Here is a 16,182-nt window from a genome sequence, read left to right as displayed (position 1 = left end):
ACTGTGAAGATACAACCACCAAAGACTCAGAGAGGAGACCTTTTACTTTTTTTCCCTTCTCTTACTCACTTTAGATGGTAACGCAACTTAGTTTATAATATATGCGACTTAGATGTTGGAGGAACAATAACAAGTTTATTCAGGCACAGAGCTTAGTGGTTACAGTGTTGTTTCTCACTTAGAGGCACTTTTATTTACAGTTACAATACTAGAATGAGGTGAAAGTGTCACTTCTTTTACTTAAAGTAGTTAGAACTTCATCCTCTGCTACTTTTAAACCGCAGTCACCCCTGTGATATATGATCACAGATTCTCTATTCCTTACCAGGACACAGACTACATTAAATAAGTCACCAAACTTATTTCAAACCGACCCAAAAATGAACAATTGAGTCTCCTTGATCCCCTCAACCTAGGATCAATCTTCCCTGTGCCTCATCAGAGCACAGACTGAATCCCTTTTTTAAACTCTGCACTTCTTCAACAAAACGGCAGTTGGCTCCGCCTACTTCTCCATGGCAACCAGCCTCTGAGTGCTGAGATGCAATAACTGTAATACTTACCCTTTTAAAATACAAACACACAATTAAACATAACATCTCTAAACCAAAAATTCATACTTCATTACAGGTACATTTACCGATCCTGATATTTATGAACACAGAGGAAAATTTAGCCAATGACAGTCATGTCATCATCTTCTGGAACATCATGATAACAATCCAAACCCACTGGTTGCCTGGCTCACACACAGGGCTACAAAAAATAAGGGCTGTAAAGTACCTGGCTCCCACACACTGTCTGGAGACTATTTATCTCCCACAGGCTGCAGTTCCTGGACCACTTAGACATCAGGGGTGGTATTATAGCTTCCAGCCACCAGGGGGAGCTCATCACTTTGCTAGGTCTTACTTTCGGGGGAGGCCTTATATTTAGCAATTTGTTGCACCCCTAGGCTGCAGAGACACCTCAAAACCACACTGGAGCCCCAGACTATAAGTAAGGCAAGCTGTTTATTGAAGATATATGTAAGCAAAAGCAAATCAAAGTTCAAAGTCAATGAAACAAGGCTTTAGTCCACCAGATACAAAATACTGGAGAATCTTGAAGCCAGGGTCCATGAAAGTCAAACGCACGAATAAATTTCAAACCAGGTATCAGAATTAGTCCAAGGAACAGGATCAACACTGGAGCAAAGGCAGCAAGGTATCAAAACAAGTCCAAGAAACAGGCTCCAACTGGATCTTTAAATGGAACAAGAAACTCAAACTGCAAGGCTTTCAAGAACAAGATCGTGATAATCCAAAATCTCCAGGAGCAAAACAAAAACTGGAACAAAACTCAAGATGCAAGGAAACAGGAACTTGGCATGAAAGTCCAACGGTAACATGAAACAAGAATCCAAGTGTCCATGAAACAGGAGTGATTCTCTCAATGAGCAAAGTTACCACCTCTGAAATCTCTCTCAGAAGCGGTTCCTCTTAAAGCCAAAATCAAGGCCTCTTTCCGTGAGAAGCTTGCTCAAAACCCTTTCTCATTAGCAACCTTCTTATCACAACCTCCCTTTCTTGCCATTGTTGACATATTGCTTTCTTTCTGTCAACCTCATTACTCTTATCAAGACAGGAATGTCCATCTGCCAAGGGATAACTCGACCTTGACTCTCCTGAGGAATGCAGTTCAAGCTGCCTGCTTGAAACCATTGTATGCCTGCTCCCAGAATCCACAGGAACATCCACCTCTCACTCTGGCTGTCCAGGAACAGCATCTTCATCTGGCTGCATGGGTGTCATGTTGCAGAGCCAGGGTTCAGTGTGCATGTTGGGTGGGTTTCTTCAAATACCATCGATCAATCATGCTCCGGACCAGCACCCTGATGAATTGGTGAATTTCTGCCCTCACCAATTCCTCCAAAGTCAGACTCAAAGACATCTGCAGTCTGAAGTTCAAACATCTATTTAATATTTACAGAGATATTTAAAATTGCAGCAAAGTCCATCGCTCAAAGCCAGCATTCTTCGGCTCGGCTCTTCTCTCACAGTTCAACAAGAGATAAGAAACACACATTCCTTAGTCCGAAGGAAGTTCCGACCTCCAAGGCCAGAAATCATGTCTCATAGGTCACAGCAGGCTGTCAGTCAAACTGACCTGCTGTTAACTGTTTCATTGCTGAAACACACACTTGCAAAAACAGCAGAAACATTTGATTTACATTTCATATACACACAACCAAAATCCAATAATGGGAATCTCAGGCCCAAACCCAGAGTCCTCTGACAGACCAAGAGTAAGGACAATCACAGGCTGAACAGGCCCAACCTCAGGCTCACCTGACAGCTCAGGTGCAGGTTGGGCTACAACACAATTCAGCAAAACCTCTACTAGGTCTTATTTTGAGGGGATGTCTTATTTTGGGGAAACACGGTAGACAAAAGAAAGAGTCACATAACTTTGATAGAAGGCTTCCTGATGCTGATTCTGATCTCTGTGTCTGGGGCATCTTGAGGCAGAGAGAAGCCTCGTGATGCTCCCTTTTCAAGCAAAGAGTCATAAAAGCACACTATGGACTTTTAGGGAAGAGGGAGAAGGAGTGAGTGGCCTCTTCATTCATCCAGGAGGGAAAAGCACCTTGAGATACAGTAGAATCTCCCTTATCCAACATAAACAGGCCAGCAGAATGTTGGATAAGCGAAAATGTTGGATAATAAGGAGGGATTAAGGAAAAACCTATTGAACATCAAATTACATTAAGGTTTTACAAATTAAGCACCAAAACATCATTTTTGAAATTGAAAACACCTGGAAGATCAGAGTTGGGAACACACTGATATACTGTAGATTCTACTGATACACTGTAGAATCCCACATTGAGCATAGAGGAATGGCAACATTGGAAAACCAAAGTTTGCTAAACACTGATATTGGTCAACTGCCTCCAGAATCTCACCTGTAGCCGGTGGTCTGTGTTGGGAAGGCTTGGCTTGTGTCTTCCAGCCTGGCAGAATGGGGCTGGACTGGATAGCCTCTTACGAAAAAAAGGCCAGTAGTGCAAGTTGCTGTAAGGCTGTCAGAAGTAAAAGCGGGAGGAAGAGGAGGAGGAGGAGGAAGAGGGAGTGTGTGGGGGTGAAAAAGGAAGGGAGAAGGGAGAGGGAGAGAGGATCTGGAGCAAAGTGTGTGTGTGTAGGAAGCCCAGCCCGTTGCCTTGGCTTCTCTCCCCTCCATTCCTTCCTTCGAATCATGCTTTCCTCCTCCTCCCCGTTTTGACTCTCGCCATGCATTGAATGAAGGCAAGGGGTGCAATGTTTCCAATCCGCCACAAGATGGCGTCGGATAATACGGAGTGTCGGTTAAACGGAAGTCGGATAAGCGAGACTCTACTGTACATAGGTCTAGGAAAGAGAGGTGAGGACAGGGCAGGAGGGTTTCTTCTATCTCAAAGCTCTGTATAGAAAAGCGTGGCTGCTTCCTCGCCCCCCAGCCCCATGCTTTGCGGCCCCCGCCCTGACCCCTCCCTCTTTGCCCCCCTCAGGACGAGAAGGAGCACCTGGCGGAGTACCAGGCCCACCTGGCGGGGCTGGCCAAGCGCGCCAAGACCATCGTCCAGCTCAAGCCGCGCAGCCCCTCTTCCCCGGTCAAGGGACGGCTGCCCATCCAGGCCGTCTGTGACTACAAGCAGATGGAGGTGAGTGGCCGAAGGGGGGCGGAGGGGAGGGATGGGGGCCACGTCTGTGGGAATTGGGGCTGGGAGGGGCCTCGGGTGGCTGGCTAAAGGTGGTTGTGGTCATCTCTGGGCGGTTAGACTCAATTTAACCCTCTCTGGGGGAGATTCCACCAAAATGCAGCAGAGTAGCGAAAGTAAACTTTCAAAAATGCGGTGAGCAAAGAGAAGCCTTTTTCTGTTAGGATGGCAATTGATTGCAGAGGCTCAATAAAAGTTCAAAAAGCATTTATTCAGGTAAAAAAGAATTCCATCTACATATATATATAAAAGGGTAATGAAATTTCGGCCTAGGACAAAACAACAAAACTAATCATCCCAGAAACACTAAACTTAATAATAATAATAATAATAATAATAATAATAATAACAACTTTATTTTTATACCCCGCCTCTATCTCCCCAAAGGGGACTCAGGGCGGCTTACATGGGGCCAAGTCCAAATAAAAACAATAGCAATATAAAACACAACAATAGACAAAAAAAATGCACAATTATAAAAATTTAAACATTAGCCAGTAAAAACAAATGACAAGAGCTAATAAAAACATGGATTAAAATGGAGAAGTTGTAAAAGTAGACTGGGTAAGGTGCAGCACAACCCCTCATCCATGCCTCAACGTTCATACAACAAACAGCTCCAGCTACTCCAGAAAATGGCCAGGCTTTGAGACTGCAAGGCTATTCACTGCTATTCCACCTGGCAAACAAAGGATTCCCATAAGCCACAGCAACGCGTGGCTGGCCAAAGCTAGTTGTATATAGAAAGGTTTGGGAGCTGTCTAACTCTCTAGACTAGTTTCTAAGGAAAAATAAGAAAGGAAAAAATAACAAACGTCTAGATAGTCACGTCTTGCTTGGAGGAACAGCAAGATGCTGCTTGTTAGCTTGGAGAACAAACGTAGAAGAAGAGAGAGAACAAAAATGGTTCCGACCTCATGGTCCAGTTTATGGGGGCCATAAAAACATTCTGACCAGTGGGAAGTTAGTGTTCCTGAAGATACACATTTGTACTAACATCAAAGTAAGGGATGTGACGTACACAGGATAGAAAGAAGGGAAACACAGTAGAGCCTGTCTAGGCCTGCTTTGGAAACAGGGAAAGGATTCCCTCCATCTAACTCTATCATCTATCTGACCACATCCAGACCGGAGTGGTCCAGGGTGATTCCCAACAAAGGTGTGACCCCTTTTCTCTCCCCCTTCTCGACAACCCAGATCACGGTTCACAAGGGAGAGGCCTGCTCCCTCCTCAACAACAGCCAGCCCCACAAGTGGAAGGTGCTGAACGCGGCCGGGAGCGAGTCCGTGGTGCCGTCCATCTGCTTCGTGGTGCCTCCGCCCAACAAGGAGGCCCTGGACGCGGTCAGCAGGTCAGCCATGCAGCCCCTCTGCCCGGCCTGGATCGGTCACTTGTTCCCCAGGAATCTGAGGACTGGGCGGGGTCCCTCTCCCTCCTGTCCTGAACCCTAAAGACGACCCCCGGACTGTGCCAAGCACTCCTGGCATGACCTTGTGTGCCCCGGGGTCTCTGTGCTCACAACCCCCCTCTCTCCCACCCCACAGGTTGGAGGGCACCCACCAAGGCCTGCTGACCCTCTGGCACCAGATGCACATCGACCTGCGGAGCCTCCTCTCCTGGCAGCACCTCCAGCGGCACATCCAGCAGATCCAGTCCTGGACACTCCTCACGGTCAGCCTCCCTTGCCCCCCCCCCCCAGCGCCCCTCCCTCACCTTCTCTGGAGGATTTCCAAGAGAGGCCGGGTGGCCATCTGTCAGGAGGGCTTTAGTGGTGTTTTCCTGCCTGGCAGAAGCTGGTTGGACTGGCAGGCCCTTGGGGTCTCTCCCAACTCTAGGATTCTGTGATCGTTTCCTCGTCTCCTTTGAGTCAATGCTGCCGGGATGGAGAGAGAATGGGATTTGGGGAGGGGAAGGGGCAGGATGCCCTTTGGGGGGGGGGGTCTCTGGCCCTCCTCAACTCCATCCCACCGTTTTCCCTTCCAGCATTTGCGTGCTGTGTGGGTTGGCCACAAAGCAGTCCTTTTCTGGCATTGCTTTTTAATAGCTTTAGAGCAGGCATGGGAAAACTTCGGCCCTCCCTCCAAGTGTTTTGAACCTCAACTCCCACAATTCTCAATAGCTGGTTATGCTCAGTTTCGGCCACAGGGGGGTGCTGTCACTCCATCCGCTATGACAACGAGCCCTTTGATGGCAGAATTTTTCCTCCTTGTTCTTTGATCACCGGTATTGGTTTATGGTGCCCTAACTGCTTAGCGATGCCTAACTTCTCTACTCACAGCTCAGCTGTTCTAGAACTACTTTGGTCGATAGTGAGTTGGACTGACGGTCAGGTGCTCACCTCGACCCAGGCTTTGAACTACCAACATTCTGGTTGGCAATGATCTATTGCTGCTGGTGATTAACCAGCTGTGCTAAAGCCTGGCCCACGTAAAATAATAATAATAATAATAATAATAATAATAATAATAATAATAATAATAATGCCATTTATGTGTTTTAAATGCAATTTTTTATCCTTGTATTGTTGTTTTAATTGATATATTGTATTACTGTTTTATCTTTTTTATATTGTGATTTGTATTATGTTGCTTTATTTTGTCCTTATGTTGTTTGGGCCTCTGCCCCATGTAAGCTGCCCTGAGTCCCCGTGGGGAGATGGTGGTGGGGTATAAATAAAGTTTATTATTATTATTATTAATAATATTAATAATAATATCCTAAAATGCAGTAAAACTTGCAATAAGCTAACTATCGACAATAACACTCTGCTTCTGCATAATGACCCCAAGAGAAGCAGAGCACCCTCTATATTCCCAGGAAACCCCTCTCACGGTGACTTAGTCCTTGCTGTGTTTCAGTGCAACCTCTTTCCGTGCAATGCATGCAGTTGTAGAATCTTAGAGCTGAAAGGGAGGGGCCACTATTTATTTATTTACAGTATTTATATTCTGCCCTTCTCACCCGAAGGAGACACAGGGCGGATCACATTACACATATAAGGCAAACATTCAACGCCTTAACATAGGACAAAGACAGAGACAAACGCAGCTCCGAGCTGGCCTTGAACTCATGACCTCTTGGTCAGAGTGATTTGTTGCAGCTGGCTGCAGCTGACTGCTCACCAGCCTGCGCCCCAGCCTGTGTCACACTAGGGGTCATCTTGCAGGAACTCGTAGGCAGAGTCCCGTTCCAAGGCCACACCCCCTTCTGCCCCATAACCCTTGTGTCCGGTGTCTGTGGACCGAACTGGGGGGGGGGGGGTTCCCAAAAGGCCACCCTCCCCTCTCTGACGGCCCCTCTCCTGCAGTTCCGGACGATGCCCCCCGAGGAGTACCGGCAGGTGCTGCGCAGCCTGGAGACGCACTACCAGGAGTTCCTGCGCAGCAGCCAGGACGCCCAGAACTTCCTGCCGGACGACCGGCTGCAGGTGGAGCGCGAGGTCACCTCCTGCAACCAGAAGTACGAGCTGCTCCTGCGCGGCCTGGAGAAAGGTAAGGCCTGGCACACCTGTTGTGGGCGAGGGGCGCATTCTTGACCAGGCTTGGCTCAGGGGGCTGCTCTGGCTCCCCATCAGCCACTCCGGTGCAGCCCGTTGGGGGCTAGACAGGTGCAGGTGCTAGACAGGTGGAGGTGGGAGGCTGCTGGGCGGGAGAGGCCGGCTGTGGCTTCAACAGGGATGGATTTGAGCCCCCTTTCCTTGCGGTGCCGCCTTCCAGGGGAGCAGGAGGAGTCGCTCTGCCGGAACTACATCTCCCAGCTGAAGGACATCCGGCTGCAGCTGGAGGGCTGCGAGTCACGGACCACCCACAAGATCCGCCTGCCGCTCGACAAGGACCCGGCCAAGGAGTGCACCCAGCGCATCACCGACCAGCAGGTACCGCTGACCCCCGACCCCCTTCATGGCGGAAGGCAGGCTCGGCAGGGGAGGACCCCAGGGGTCTGCAGCCCCGAGACAGACCCTCGGCTAAGCCCCCACATTATTCCTCAGCCACATCTCTGGGGCGGCAGAGAGGGGATCCACCCTCTTGCTGTGCAAGAGAGGCTGGCCAAAGGATCTCCACTGCTCCCAGGACTTGGAGGGTCCTGCTGTGCCCCCTCCTCTCTACACCCAGGTTCCTTGTGCTCATTCCTGACCTTCATTCCTTCCTTCCTTCTCCAGCAAATCCACCAAGAGCTGGAGGGCATCAAGAAGAGCCTGGGGAAAGTGAGTGCCAAGACGGAGCAGGTGCTGGCGCAGCCGGAGAAGGCCGGCTCGGCCCCCTCGCTCCACTCGGAGCTGGACCTCACGCTCCAGAAGATGGACCAGGTCTACAGCCTCTCCAGCATCTACCTGGAGAAGTAAGTCCTGCACATATTGCCTCCCGTGCCTTAGTCTCCCAATGCGAGTTATGTTGTTTCTTTTCACTCCAGCTTAGTTTCCTGCTTAGTTTCATAGGCTCTTTATTGATCTGTATTGAGTTGTTTAATTTTTGCCGCAATGAGCCTATTATTGAAAGGGGACGGCTAACTCATGGGCAGCTCCCTGCCTTTAACTCCTGGCTGACCCCGACCCCAAAGACCAACGGTCCGTCTCTCTCCCCCCCCCCCCGCCCCCAGGCTGAAGACCATCCACCTGGTGATCCGCAGCACTCAGGGGGCCGAGGACCTGGTCCGCAAGTACGAGGAGCAGCTGAAGGACGTGCAGGCGGTGCCCGCGGACGTCAAGGCCCTGGAGGACACCAAGGCGGAGCTGAAGGTGAGGGAGGGTCCGGCAGCGGGAGAGCGGGGAGTGGGGTGCCGCCGCCCCTTCCTCCTTCACCTTGTGCCCCCGTCTGACCCTCCCTCTGTGCGTGTCTCCCCCTTTAGCGCCTGCGCAGGCAGGTGGAAGGGCACCAGCGCCTCTTCAACACCCTGGAGACGGACCTGGGCAGGGCCAGCGAGGTCAACGAGCGCATGGTCCGCGGCCACAGCGAGAGGGACATCGACCTGGACCGCTACCGCGAGCGGGTGCAGCAGCTCCTGGAGCGCTGGCAGGCCGTCCTGGCCCAGATCGACCTGCGCCAGCGGGAGCTCGACCAGCTGGGCCGCCAGCTGCGCTACTACCGCGAGTCCTACGACTGGCTCATCCAGTGGATCCAGGACGCCCGGCAGCGGCAGGAGAGCCTGCAGGCCGTGCCCATCGCCGGCAGCAAGAACGTGCGGGACCAGCTGCTGCAGGAGAAGGTACCGCCATCAAGACTTCTTAAACAAAGATTCTTTTATTGCAATTTCCAGTTTGTTGTCGAAGGCTTTCATGGCCGGGATCACAGGGTTGTTGTATGTCTTTCGGGCTGTCTGGCCATGTTCCAGAAGTATTCTCTCCTGACGTTTCGCCCACATCTATGGCAGGCATCCTCAGAGGTTGTGAGGTATGGATAAACTAGGTAAGGAAAGGAAAGAATATATATCTGCGGAGAGTCCAGGGTGTGGCAAGAGTCCTTTGTCACTGGGAAGCCAGCGTGAATGTTATAGTTTATCACCCTAATTAGCATTGGAAAGGTTTTGTCTCTTGCCTGGGGGCATCCTTTGTTCAGTCATTAGCTGCCCTCTGCCCTCAGAGTGTTGGTTCCCATCTACTGTTTTGATTTTAGAGTTTTTTAATACTGGTAGCCAGATTTTGTTCATTTTCATGATTTCCTCCTTTCTGTTGAAATTGTCCACATGCTTGTGGATTTCAATGGCTTCTCTGTGTAGTCTGACATGATAGTTGTTGGAATGGTCCAGCATTTCTGTGTTCTCAAATAATATCCTGTGTCCAGGCTGGTTCATCAAGTGCTCTGCTATGGCTGACTTCTCTGGTTGAATTGGTCTGCAGTGCCAGTTTGAGAGGGTAAATCAGAACTTTTACAGAACAACATTTAGACATACAGACATACAGATTCTATGTATTGGAGTCACAGCAATTTACAGATGTCAGGGTGGTGTGGATGATGGGATGGGTAGTTGAATCTCTCATCCGTCACCCTTACTGATTTGGTGAGTCAGTTCTCTCTGTCTGCTCACCCGAAGGACCACTTTCTGCAGCTGTAAAATGGCACCAACAAAACGACAGCTGAGTCGTTAATTTACTGCTGATCCCAGCAGGTCTAATTACTTTATTATACATATATACAGTTGCTGAAAGCCATAGTTCTTCACACACATGGTGCTTCTCCTCCACTGGGCTTGGCTGTTATCTCTACGAAACTGGCACCACCCGCATTCCTGAGTTCATGGAAGCCCTGACCTATTGGTCCTGTGGGCAATCAATCAAGCAGGCTTGTGCTTAACCCTTGTGCTGCTGGAATGCTTTGCTGGAAAACACACAGTTGCAAACACCCAACAGCTAAACTTGATACAACATTTCAATCTAACAACATAAACACACTAAGCAGTTACATTGTCTAGCAAACAGACCAAGGGGGGGGGGGGTTACATTTTTACTCCCTCCCATACACCATCTCTTTCAATAGAGCATGCCAGGTGAATATCTCGCTGTCCATCACACTTTCTGGATTGTAACAAGGTCTCTTATATAGCAATATTTCAGCTAATTGTAGTCCCAAAACGCCGTAAATTACTGACAGGTTGTTTGGCCACCCTGAAACATCCTGGCTTCATCTCAGTTTCCGGACAGATGTTGACTCTTCGTAATCGGGGTTGGCCTTGTGTTGACTTCCTTCTTAACCTAAAGAAATCTTGTAAACATTTCCTTAATTTAAAAGAGCCATGGTGTCTGATTAATGATAACAAGTTGTTTCCCCCCCAATAGTTTATTGGTTAATCATTGTCACAGTTCTTATCAATGTCAACAGGTCAACCATTTTAGTTCTATGTGTTGTTGAAGGCTTCCATGGCCGGAATCACAGGGTTGTTGTGTGTTTTCTGGGCTGTGTGGCCATGTTCCAGAAGTATTCCCTCCTGATGTTTCGCCCACATCTATGGCAGGCATCCTCAGGCCCTTTCTTTTTCCCCCTCCGCCGCTTAAGTTCTCCTTTGCAAGTTTTAATTACAGTTCCTGAGTGTCGTTCTTTTCCAGGGCCCGTTCCTTTTAGTATGGTGTCTTGAAAGTATTCGGTCTCATTCCTTCCTCTCGCATACAATTCATTCAAACCATATATTCATATTTCATCGTGACACATTCCCCCTCTTGCACATTGATTTTGTTTATAAATCTATATGCAACCATACTGCAGGCGAGGTCAATGGCAGGTCACTGCCCTGTGTTCAATCCAGCATAGGTGCTTCATGAATGGTGGGAGGGCAAGGCATATTGCTTGCAGAAAGTGGTCACAGAGCACTGTGCACGAGCAATGCACAGCTTCCCTCCCTGTTTTCCTTCCTTCATTCCTGTCCTGTTTTGTCTTTCAAGAACAGCCTTAAAACACTGTTTTAAGTGAACAAAAACTGCTTTACTTCAGCAAAATATAAAGTCCTGCACACTCGGTGGAATAATGCAAAAGAAAGCCATGAAGTCTTACTTCAGACAAAGAAACAGCAATAAATCCAGAGCAGGCACACGGAGAGCAAAGGCATTAGATTCAGTTTGTTACCAGCAAGAGCTGGCTGCACCTGCTTCGGCTTTTATAGCTCTGGGTCCCCTCACAGTAAAAGGAAGCAAGGAAGTATTAGGGTAAACACAGTTCTTAGTCTCTGTTAAATTCCCAAATCAAATAGCAGTCTTACTTCAGACAAAGAAACAGCAATAAATCCTTAGAAGCAGTTTCCCAGATGCAGACTTGAAGCAGGCACAAGGGGAGCGAAGAGTCAGTATGTTACCAGCAAGAGCTGGCTGCACCTGCTTCTGCTTTATAGTCCTGAGTTCCCCCACAGCTGCTAGGGCAGTTCCTAATTACTCAGCTATTCTAGCTGAATGATGTCTCTGCTCTGTTTCCTTTCGCCTCTCCTGAAATGTGGGTACTTGCAAAGGCTCCTCCTCAGATTCCAACTCACCCTCAGATTCATGAACACTTTCCTGCTCCCCTTCTGAAGAAGAGGAATTCCTAACCCACCCACCCTTCCTTCCTTCCCTCCCTCTCTCTCTCTCTCTCCTCCTGCATTCCTTCTCCTTGGAATTCCCCAAAGCTGCTTGGGGTCTTCTCAAAAGCAGGGTCAGATATGCTCTTGACAAGCAGGACCCGGATTCAGGGCTTTTCCGGTGTTCATGGAGAGACCCTCCCTCTGCCCATCACCTCCTACGTCCACTCTTTGGCTCAAGGCCCTCTTTCTCTCCCCAGAAACTCCTGGAGGAGTGTGACCGGAACCGGGAGAAGGTGGAGGAGTGTCAGCGCTTTGCCAAGCAGTACATCGATGCCATCAAGGTGAGTGGGGTGGGGTTACCCATATTGTGGGCAGAAGGGGCGGAGACTGTGTGGATCTGGGGGTCAGTGTCTGGCGTTGCGGGTCAGGATCCCTCCCTGCTTCCAGGCTCTTGAAGTCACACTCCCCCCCCCCCCCCCCCGCTTCCGTGTCCCCATTTTACTTTCAAAGGACTATGAGCTCCAGCTGGTGACCTACAAGGCCCAGGTGGAACCGGTGGTGTCTCCTGCCAAGAAGCCGAAGGTGCAGTCGGCCTCCGACAGCATCATCCAGGAGGTGAGGAGGGATTGGGAAAAGGGGGGCTGTGCTTTCTAAATGGGGTTCCCCTGGGGGTCTGGTGGCCACGCTGCCACAGAGAAGAGCTGCTCGTGAGGAAATGAGTCCTGTGGTCATCTTGAGTCCAGAGGGATCCCAGAGCTCCCTGGTCTGGCAATCCTTCTTGATGGACCCTCCTGCCCCCCCTTTGTAATATAGATAGTAATAATATAATGATATAATAATAATAATAAAACTTTATATAAATTCCACCCTATCTGTCTCCCCAGAAGGACTCAGGGTGGATTCCAAACATAAAAGGTGAACATCTAGTGAACAAACACAACAATGATACATCCATAAGAACGAAAGAGTGATAATCCAACATATAAAAACAAATGATGACTTAATTATGAAAAGTAAATAAGAAACACAACATGTTACATCAGACATAAAACAAAACACCAAACATTGAACAGAAGCGTCAATTTCCCAGTTCCTTGGGGGCATGTAGATCGATCATTGCTCAAGATGTCTATTCTGCTGGTGGGGCCAACAGGGCACGGATACGGACAGTTAGTGGTTATCGATCTACGGGTCCCCAGATGTTTTGGCCTTCAACTCCCAGAAATACTTACCTCTGGTAAACTGGCTAGGGTTTCTAGGAGTTGTAGGCTAAAACACCTGGGGGGGGGGGACCCACAGGTTGAGAACCATTGGGCATAGTAGCTATTAATTAGAGGTACAATGGAAGTATTACCATCTACTCTTCCTCCTCCTCGTAAGCCAGTGAGCAAAGGTACGTCTTCAGCTGTTGAAGGCAGCTTTTGTCAGTGTGAGGGTTACATTGAGACTTACTCAGCTCTCTGTCTCAATTTACCCTCTGTCGGCAGTCTAGCAATCTGCTTAGACGCACAAACACACATAGCTGTCTGCCGAGCCTGGCGGTTCAGAACTTTTATTGAAGTAATTTACAGCTATTTACTCAAGCACAGCTGGAGAAGCTCATCCACATGCCCATCTCAATTGATGGCGACCAGCGAAGAACATTATTAGTAAAACTTGTTGATGCCCACATTCCTTTCCAGTGACTGATGTCCAGCTACGTAAAGGAAGCTACAGATTGTCACTCTAGCAGTTGTTTTTTTTTTCGTGTCAGGAGCGACTTGAGAAACTGCAAGTCGCTTCTGGAGTGAGAGAATTGGCCATCTGCAAGGACGTTGCCCAGGGGACATTGCCCGGATGTTTTGATGTTTTTACCATCCTTGTGGGAGTCTTCTCTCATGTCCCCGCATGGAGCTGGAGCTGATAGAGGGAGCTCATCCGTGCCCTCCCCGGGTGGGATTCGAACCTGGCAGCTTTCAGATCAGCAACCCAACAACAGATACAAATGTTATATAGTGTATAGGATGAAAATGGATAAAGATAAAGATATAAATATTTTCTCACAAAGAAATGAATATGTAAAACGAAAACAATCCTCGTGTTGGTGGTGGGAATTGTAAATGTTTTGTATGTCTATGGTATGTATTTTTTGTGTTTTAAAAAATAAACATTTGTATTAAAAAAAAATAGAAAGAAAAAGATCAGCAACTCAACCTTAACCATTTATCTACAGGAATGCTTACCAAAGCATTGCATACACTTGCTTGAACAATGAGTGAACATTTCACACTACACAAACCATAACTCTGACAGCTTTTGCCCTCCTCCCCACGCCATTCCTGACGGACCCTGCAATTCTTCCCTTCCAGTACGTGGACCTGCGGACCCAGTACAGTGAGCTGACCACGCTGACCAGCCAGTACCTGAAGTTCATCACGGAGACCCTCCGGCGCCTGGAGGAGGAGGAGGTATGGGGGGCGGAGGGGGGGCCCAGCATGCCTTGTCTGCCTCCTTCCCTTCCCTCCCGGACCGTGATGGCCGTGCCCCCTCCCCACTAACACTGGCCTGTGATGCTCCCCCCGCCCGCCCGCCTCACACACGCCTTGGCTCCTCAGCCCAGGGCTGGTGGTGGGAACCCTTTTTGGGGGTCTCTGCCAAGTGCTGCTAGCATGACCTCTGCCCAAGCGCCATCGGGAAGGGTTTGGCTTAGCCAGAAGGAAGGAAGGAAGGCAGTCAGGAAGGGGGGGGGCACTTCCCAGATACACACTGCGGACCCCCGCCCGCGCCTCTCCGACTCGCTCTCCTGCAGCCCGCTCTCTTCTGTTGTGTCTTTCTGAGATGCTCTGGTCTGGTAACCTTTCTAACTCTTGGTTTCTGCTCTTTGGAAGTCCAGCTGCTTTGCCAGTGCTTGTCTGGGGGAGTGTTTGTGTTGGTGGGGAACTAATGGAGGGTTAGGACCAGGAGGACGCGGGCGTCCCGGCACCAGGTACTCCTCCGCTCTGTGCATGCTCAATCACCCTCCTCATCCCCACCGCAAGCCCACCCACCCCTTGCTTCTGCCCCTCTCCTCTGGGCGCTCTGCAGGCCAAGCCGGGGGGGGGGGGGTGCAAAGAGCAGGCGGGGAGAATGGGAAGGGGCATTTAGGACCATTGAGGGGGTCTTGGCTGCACCCGCTGGCCAGGGGGGGTCCGGAGGAAGGGGGCCATCGACAGTCATCACGCTCAGCATTTCCTTCCATGAACACGTCCTCATTTGTGCCATTTCTGTGTCATCTTGATCTGGAACGGCCAGGCGCCCTGGCGTCTTCCAAGGTCCTGCTTCGTGGCGTGTCTCGTGCTGTGCCCCACGCATGCTTCCCTTCCTCAAGAGTGTGTGTGAGGGAAGGAGAGCAGGGGGGCGACCCTCTGGACCTTCTCGGAGCCCCCCTTCTTCCTCCCTCTCTCTCTCACACACCCAAACACACCCCATCCCGCCCTCAGCCTGCGGGGCTCCTGGCCGCTGCCTTTGGACTTCCAGAAGCTGCAGAGGGACTGGCCCGGCGAGGAGAGCCAACACAGCAGACGTCCCTTGGAGGCAGTTGGGGGGCGGGCGGGGGGAACACCCTATTGGGAATTCCAGCACCCATTGAACATGTGGAGACCACCTTTTGAAAACCACTAGTCAAGAAAAGCAGGGCCCTGTTAGAAGTCAAACCTCTGAACAAGTGATATTCACAAGCATTCATGTAATGGCACACAGGTTACTCAGCTGTTAGACTGAAGAACACAGTCTTTGAACTGCCAAGGACCAAGACATGCCACTACAAAAATATATTGGGTTAGCAGAGGATGGCCGCTTCTTTGAAGTTGAAATTGCAGTTGAAGTTGTGATCGCAGTTTTTACAAAACATATACACTCCCTTAAAACCTCTTAATTTAAAATATGTGCTCAGAGATTAAAAAAAAAGTGACATTCACAAGCGTCCATGTAATGGCACACAGGTTACTCAGCCGTTAAATTAAAAAAAAACCTGTCTTTGTGTTGTCGAAGGCTTTTATGGCCGGGATCACAGGGTTGTTGTATGTTTTCCGGGCTGCATGGCCATGTTCCATACAGCCCGGAAAACATACAACAACCCAACCCTGTCTTGGAACTGCCAAGGAGCAAGACATTGTCAGAGTAATTTGCAGCGCAGCAGTAGTTGGATGGAATCAGTGGAACGCAGAATGAAGTGACATCCAGAGACTTTGGTAAAACTATATACAAGTTTTACTGTAAGCAGTAATAAAGACAAACAGACTTGCAGACAAACACAGGACTTGACTCTACTCAGAACAGAACTGAACTGATGCAATCAGTAATGCATACACACTTGTGTCTGGACACTCCCCAGTTCCAGCCACACATGAAGGTCATCACAGCTTCTTAGCAACTAACTCTTTCCAGACTATAGTACACTCTGGATGATGCAATCAGTATGCAATACAGGCAAGACACAAATTTCATT

General features: G+C 49.3%; 1 protein-coding gene across 1 annotated transcript in view; it reads left to right on the top strand.

Annotated features, from left to right (window-relative positions):
• The window catches only part of plec (plectin), a 309,701-nt gene that overhangs the window by 222,280 nt on the left and 71,239 nt on the right, over nucleotides 1–16,182 (top strand). The window contains exons 20-30 of the mRNA XM_062979321.1: nucleotides 3,530–3,682; nucleotides 4,937–5,091; nucleotides 5,285–5,411; nucleotides 7,048–7,231; nucleotides 7,457–7,614; nucleotides 7,900–8,078; nucleotides 8,337–8,475; nucleotides 8,586–8,942; nucleotides 11,975–12,058; nucleotides 12,228–12,332; nucleotides 14,066–14,164. Of these exons, the coding sequence (XP_062835391.1) occupies nucleotides 3,530–3,682; nucleotides 4,937–5,091; nucleotides 5,285–5,411; nucleotides 7,048–7,231; nucleotides 7,457–7,614; nucleotides 7,900–8,078; nucleotides 8,337–8,475; nucleotides 8,586–8,942; nucleotides 11,975–12,058; nucleotides 12,228–12,332; nucleotides 14,066–14,164 (1,740 nt within the window). The remainder of the gene's footprint in view (nucleotides 1–3,529; nucleotides 3,683–4,936; nucleotides 5,092–5,284; nucleotides 5,412–7,047; nucleotides 7,232–7,456; nucleotides 7,615–7,899; nucleotides 8,079–8,336; nucleotides 8,476–8,585; nucleotides 8,943–11,974; nucleotides 12,059–12,227; nucleotides 12,333–14,065; nucleotides 14,165–16,182) is intronic.

Source organism: Anolis carolinensis, chromosome 4 (genome assembly GCF_035594765.1).
Source record: "Anolis carolinensis isolate JA03-04 chromosome 4, rAnoCar3.1.pri, whole genome shotgun sequence".
Taxonomy (NCBI): Eukaryota; Metazoa; Chordata; class Lepidosauria; order Squamata; family Dactyloidae; genus Anolis; species Anolis carolinensis.
This window is presented reverse-complemented; position numbering and strand designations above follow the sequence as displayed.